This window comes from Bufo bufo, chromosome 2, assembly GCF_905171765.1.
Source record: "Bufo bufo chromosome 2, aBufBuf1.1, whole genome shotgun sequence".
Taxonomy (NCBI): Eukaryota; Metazoa; Chordata; class Amphibia; order Anura; family Bufonidae; genus Bufo; species Bufo bufo.
In genome coordinates this window covers 366434664-366441523 of record NC_053390.1, presented here as the reverse complement: position 1 = coordinate 366441523, position 6860 = coordinate 366434664, and the positions used below count along the sequence as shown (strand labels likewise).

The 6860-nt window shown below is 45.7% G+C and overlaps 1 protein-coding gene across 1 annotated transcript; it reads right to left on the bottom strand.

Moving 5' to 3' along the window:
• Window positions 1-2254: 2254 nt before the first annotated feature.
• LOC120990877 (E3 SUMO-protein ligase KIAA1586-like) lies at window positions 2255-4489 on the bottom strand. The gene has a single exon (XM_040419761.1). It carries the CDS (start codon window positions 4487-4489, stop codon window positions 2255-2257), a length of 2235 nt encoding a protein of 744 aa, XP_040275695.1.
• Window positions 4490-6860: the final 2371 nt, after the last annotated feature.

Below are 6860 nucleotides of genomic sequence, written 5' to 3'. Positions count from 1 at the left end.
GGGGATTTCTGACTTCATCGGGCAAACCAATCAAAAATTCAGAAGCAGTACAGAGCCTCATAGAGGCCCTAGAGCTGCCCACAGAGGTAGCCATTGTTAAAGTGCCAGCCCATGTGAAGCAAGATGATCCGCTAGCTGTGGGAAATGCTCAAGCAGACCAAGCAGCCAAACAAGCAGCCGGTCTGCCTCTCCTGACATTATTTTTTCCAACTATGCCAGATTTGTCGCTCTTGCAGGAATTACAGGCCCAGATAACGCCTCAAGACAAAAAGGTATGGATGGAGGCGGGGGCAATGAAGACAGGAGAGCTCTGGCAGGTAAATGGCAGAACATGTTTGCCTCGGAGTTTGTATCCGATGATGGCCAATTTAGCACATGGCCCTACTCATTTGTCGAAAGGAGCTATGAGCGCACTAGTGTTAGAACATTGGTTTGCACCTGGAATTCAGACCCTCTTTGAAAAGTTTGTTCAGGGTTGTCTTACATGTGCCAGACATAACCCTGGGAGGTTTGTAAAGACCCCCAAGAAACACACTCCCAAACCCTTGTACCCGTTTCAAAGAGTACAGGTGGATTACATACAGCTACCCAAGGTGAGCACATATGAGTATGTCCTTGTAGCCATTGATGTATTCTCAGGCTGGCCAGAAGCCTGGCCAGTAACTACGGCTACAGCCAACAATACTGCTAAGAAAATATTTTCAGAGGTAGTCTGCAGATATGGGATTCCAGAAGTGATAGAATCAGACAGAGGTGCACACTTCACTGGGGAGATAAATGGGACACATACTGAAGACCCTAGGGATCACACAAGCTCTACACTCTCAACAGTATGGAGTCATTATAGTGGTGGTCCCAGATGGAATCACTCATGTTGTACGGTTACTGCGTTTATTACTTTCTGTTCTGTATTAAGTAGCATTAGGTCCTAAGTGGAAGTTCGGATGGAGACGCATCTTTGGCAGGAAGGAAGTGTCCATCCCAGGTTTCCCATCACCGAAGTGTCCATAACGTTGACTAGAGGAGGATGGAGGTGGACATTCAAGGCGGTTCCAGGCCTACTCACCATATTGGTCAAGGGATATGCTATGATTGACAGCACTGTCCAACCAAGGGACAGCAACGCCCAAGATGATGTTCATCTTCCTGATTCTACAACAGAGGACCACAGCTACACAGAAACTTTTAGGCTTACTGCTGATGCTCCTAGCAGGTATAGCTGATCGACCAGCTCCTAGAGATTCCAACACAGGAGCAAAAGAAGGTGTATCCAGAACTATGGACAATGATGCATGGAACAACAATGCTGCACCTACATCCACTTAGTGTGTGTTTGTGTGCTGTATGTGGTTTTAATAAAATGTATGTATGCTTAATCAAATGACAACTACTAGACAGACTGGAATCGATGCTTGCATCGCATGGTCTATGCAGCTTATCTGTATACTCTGTGAAGTACGGTCTGTCTAAGGGGTCATTTGTTTGTCCAGGCAGGTTAGTAGTTAACACACACACACACACACACATGATACAATGAAGCCTTCAGAACAAAATGTCTACCACGTGAACAGAAAAAAAAAAAAAAAAAGAGGGAAATGTTAAGGAAATTATCCAGCTTTTCTGAAAGTGGATATAAAATTCATAAGATGTTTTCATTTTCTCTGTATACGTGATACAATGTGGTGACATTTGGAAAAGCATAAGCTAAAAAACCTATAGAAGTGAACTGTGTGTGTTAAGATAAGATAAGATTTGTACGTACTACTAACCAAAAATATGCATCTCTTGTTAAAAATCTAAACTCATTAGTTAACACATTTTTGTAAAAGTGAAACTTGAAATGTCTGTAAACCAATCATGTTTTACTTTGAGGGGTTACACCCAGTGCTTTAAGTGGGCCAAAAGAGGTGCCGGTACTCTATTAGGCGCCGGTGCTCCCCCCCCCAATACTGAGCATGAAAATACCCTTAGAAAGTACCCTGAAAAAGAGCTACTGTAGAAAGAGCTACTGAACATAAATAAAATGTGCAAAAGGGTATTGAACAAAATGTTGTACAAAATGTACATAAAATAATTTATAAAAATTATAATAACATACTAACCATAGAACAGTAAACAGTAAACAGTAAAACATAAACCTGAGTCTTGAAGATGAAGGTTAATTTCTTTACCCCTGAAAAATATACAAAAGCAGATTCAATACAATCACAGTACATCAAATGAAAAATGAAAAATATTGTACAAATCATTTTACCTAGAAAAGGCTCCAGCACGTTTTGGGCTCCACTTTCCTTGCACTTTTGGCTTCGCAGTTTGTGAAGGCTGCACTTCTCCTCCCTTTTGCCAGCCATGTCTGCACATATGTTTGTGCATTAAACTGATCCAAGGGTGGTCCGTTGCATTTCAGGAAGATCAGATTTGAAAGCCTTTTGATGTCGAGAGAGTTTCTTTTATCTGTCAAAGTATCATTCATTGAGCTGAAAGCTCGCTCGCATTCACTTGTTGATACTGCAATGGTGTGGACAGCTTTAAGAAGAGGCTTCAGGTCTTCTGGTGTCTTGGAAGCTTTAAGGTCTTTATACTCCCTAAATCCTTGGACACTTTTCCTCTCCCCAACTCTGAATCTCTGACATAAACGTCTGACCGCTGCATCACCATATTGAATCTCAAGAGATGCAGGCCAGGAGTCAGACTGGAGGACCTTGATGTCTGAGAGGAGGTGACTGTCTGTCTTTTCAGATGAGGTTCTACTGACATGTGAGGAAGTTGTTGGAGTCATCCTGCACTTAACATTTTCAGCCAGGCTACGGAAAAATTGCCCAGGGTTGATTTTTATAACCCTCTCATTTTCATGCAGGCATACATTTCTGAAGATTTTCTTATTTTCAGCCTCAATGGCAATTTGTGTGTAGGGACCAGGTGTGGATACCATTAACTCAAACACCCGGATCTGTCGGTCCAGCTGCCTGTCGGCTTGATCCAAAGTCATGTCACGTCTCTGGAGCATTCTTGAGAGGTCACTGAGTTCTGTGAGAGCGTCATACATGATGCCAAGATTGACCACAAAAGAAACAGTAGTGAGAACATCATTGAGTCCTTTGTATTTTGCTCTCTCTCTTGAGTCCCTGCTGGTATCAGCAGCAGCACTTGTAAAGTGTACCTGCAAAGCTGGGTAGTTCTCCCATACTGCTTTCACCGTTCTCTCACTTGAAGCAACCCAACGCACTGATAAAACACGGCCTATCACAAGGAGACGCTGTCCAACACTGTGAGCACTCTCTGTTAACTCCCTTTGGTTTTTTGGGGATGCATGGTAGAGGGAGTAAAGCTGATCTAAAAATATTTTAAAGTGGTTGATTCCTCCAACCTCCTTCAAAACATCACAAACTGCCAGTTCCAGTCTGTGATTGGAACAATGCCAGACAAACAGGTAAGGGAATTTGGAACAAAGCTGCGCAGCAACTCCTGCTTTCCTCCCAAGCATCACTGAGGCTCCATCACAAGCAAATGCCAACAAATGTTCCTGTAGGTAGTGAGGGTCAAAGCCATTATTATGAAGACATTCTAACAGTGCTTCAGTGATGTCATTTGCTGTGGTCCCCTGCAGCTCAATGAGTTCAAAAAATACTGTGTCTGGCTGTTCATTGGAAATAGCTGATCGCAGGCACACGACAAGGACAGACTTTCCACTTATTGTAGTCGATTCATCAATGAGCACACACAGTTTTCTTTCATTCATCACTATGTCATTGACTACCTTCTTTTTCATTTCAGCTGCAATGTGATCCAGTATATTTGCACACGAGTTATTAGAGTGTAAAACTCTGCCCATCTTGACACCATTTAAGACTTGCAACTGGACATCTATTGGCATGTCTGTAAAGGGACGCCCATGCTTGCCAATCTTATAAGCTGTTCTAAACACATTGCAAGTTGAGGCGTATTCAGCCTTTCTCATATCTTCAATGTGTTTTTGCATTGTATTTTGTGTTGCCTTCTCTTTTATTTCAACTGCTTTCTTGTGATAAATTGAGTCTCTGTGCTCTTTAATTTTCTTTCGTAGTGAGCTTTGTTGTTGAGGCTTGTCCCTTCCATAAGACGAGATTAAGCACCCACTCCACTCCTGCGACACTCTCTGCCCTTGCTGCATGTCTACACGAGCACAAACTTGACTACACACACTACAGCCCAACTTTCGATTTTTGCTTAGCAGCCACTTGTAATTTGTGGAGAAATACTGTACTTGTGCTTGGGACCAACATTCTGGCCACTCATGCTCGGCAATGCGGCTGTTGTCATCGGTAGAAGTGATGTCACTCTCGTCCTCTACGTCACTTGTGAGAACCTGATCGACCGCGGCACAAGTGCTGCTTTCATTAGCTTGTGTCTGACTCTGACCTGCAGCGATATTCTGGTTTGGTGGGGGGTCAGCCAGCGAGTCCTCTGATTCTGACCTTGTTCTTTTGCTACTTATAAGCCAGGAGAGCATCTTAAAGCGTACCTGTCAGATCACCCAAAAAAAAACTAAACTGTTACATGTTGCTCAGTATCTCATCCTGATCATGTACATATACTTTCTATGGGTCTATGACCGACATTTGTCTCAGACTTAGCTTTATTTCTTGGTAATGATAATACCATTTATGTAAAGAGGTAGAGCTTATATTACAGTACAGTATTAAAATATATATATATATATATATATATATATACACATACAGTACAGTATTAAAAAGTAATGTGCAGGGGTCTGATGTGCAGGGGGGTACTGGTACAGAGAGGAACGAATGTGCGGTGGTGGGGGGGGGGGACTGGTACATAGAGGAACTAATATATATGTGTGTGATGGGGGGGTCTGATGTGCAGGGGCCCCCTACACATCAGACCCACCCATCAGACACATATATATTAGTTCCTCTATGTACCAGTACCCCCCCCCCCCACCACCGCACATTCGTTCCTCTCTGTACCAGTACCCCCCTGCACATCAGACCCCCCCCCCCTCATCACACACATTAATTCCTCTCTGTACCAGTACCCCCCTGCCAGGGGGGGGGGGTACTGGTACAGAGAGGAACTAATGTGTGTGGGGGGAGGGGGGGTGCCTGTCACTCACCAGTACTCTTCAGAAGTTGGATTCCAAAGCAAAGTCGATGTTCTTTGCTGCACCGTCCGACTCCTGACTCCAAGGAGGACCAGTCACTGGTCGCCGCACTGATCGCTCCTCACAGGCGCGCGGGAAGGAGTTGACGTCACCTAACGTGAGGTCAACTCCCTGCCTGCGCCAGCCTGAGCCGTACTCTGCAACGACCCGCCCCCCTCCACTAGCTGCCCAGCCAACGACATTAGGGAGGAGATACTGCCAGCTCTCCGCTGCGCTCCGGTACCGGAAACCCACGTACTGGGCGCACGGAGAGGTGCTGGTACTCTCCAGGGCAATTTTTGGAAGTGGCGGTACTGAGTACCGCCGCGTTCCGGCCCACTTCAAGCACTGGTTACACCCTTTGAACTGTGTATAAATAAAGGGTCCAGGAAACTTTTATGTTGGGATCCTGACAAGGTTGAACTAAACTTCCATAATGGAAGTGCTCACTAGTATGCAGGAGGAGGAGGCGGGGGTGAAGCGCTGTGAGCGCTGTACTTACCCCTCCTGCTTATTACTCTTTTCAGGTCCTGCACTGCTGTGTCCCGGCTGCCTACACCGTCAGGACATACAGAGCACACCCTGACCTGACGCTGCAGGAGGTCAGGTGACTGTGCAGCGCGGGACCTGAGAAGAGAACCAGGTCAGGGAGAGTGGCGGCAGGAGACAGGAGCGGTAAGTTATTTTATTATTTTACAGTCTGATCTAAGGTCTGATATGGAGGTATTATTGGGGGTCTAGAGAGGTTTAATGGGGAGTCTGGAGGTCTTAGTGGGAATCTGAAGTGGTCTGACAGGGGGTCTGGAGAGGTCTCACAGGGGGTCTGGAGGTCTGGAGGTCCCATTGGGGGTCTGAAGTGATCTCACTGGGGGGGTCTGGAGTGGTCTGACTGGGCGGTCTGTAGGTCTGACTGGGGGTCTGGAGAGGTCTAATGGGGGTCTAATGGTCTGACTGGGGGACTGGAGAGGTCTAATGGGGGTCTGGAGGTCTGACTGGGGGTCTGGAGAGGTCTAATGGGGGTATAGATGTCTGAATGGGGTCTGAAGAGGTCTAATGGGGGTCTGGAAGTCTGACTGGGGGTCTGGAGAGGTCTAATGGGGGTATAGACATCTGATTGGGGGTCTGGAGGTCTAATGGGGGTCTTATCTGAGGTCTGATATTGGGTCGGGGTCTTACATGGAGGTGTTACAATGGGGGTGTCTGATCTGAGGTCTAAAACTGGAGTCTGAAAGAGGTCTAAAGGGGGTTTGGTCTGAAATGGGGGTCTCATTTAGGGTTTTATATGGGGGTCTGATCTGAAAGGGGTATTTTTTGTACTGGCACACAATATAAAGGGGTGTTCTTGCAAAAAGGAGTTTGTCCAGCCTTGCTTCGTGGTAATCCAAAAGGTACTTTATTAAATAATGGTGTATACTAAAAACATCCAGATACAGGTTGCATAGGTCTACGCGTTTCGGGCAGAAAACAATTTAGCCCTTACTCATGACTGCGAAGGGGTGTTTTTGTACTGACGCTCTGTGTGGTACCAGTATTTTCAGGGGGACTGTTTCTGCAGGAAAGTATTGGGGAGCACTGTGGGCACAGTATTGGAGGTGGCAGGATGGGATGTTAAGAAGGTGAGTAGGATGATGGAAAAGTAGTAGGAAAGTAAGATGTCTGTTTGTTAAACTCTGCAGAGACGAGGCGCGGCTGAAAGAAGTCACTATGGCGGTCTGAT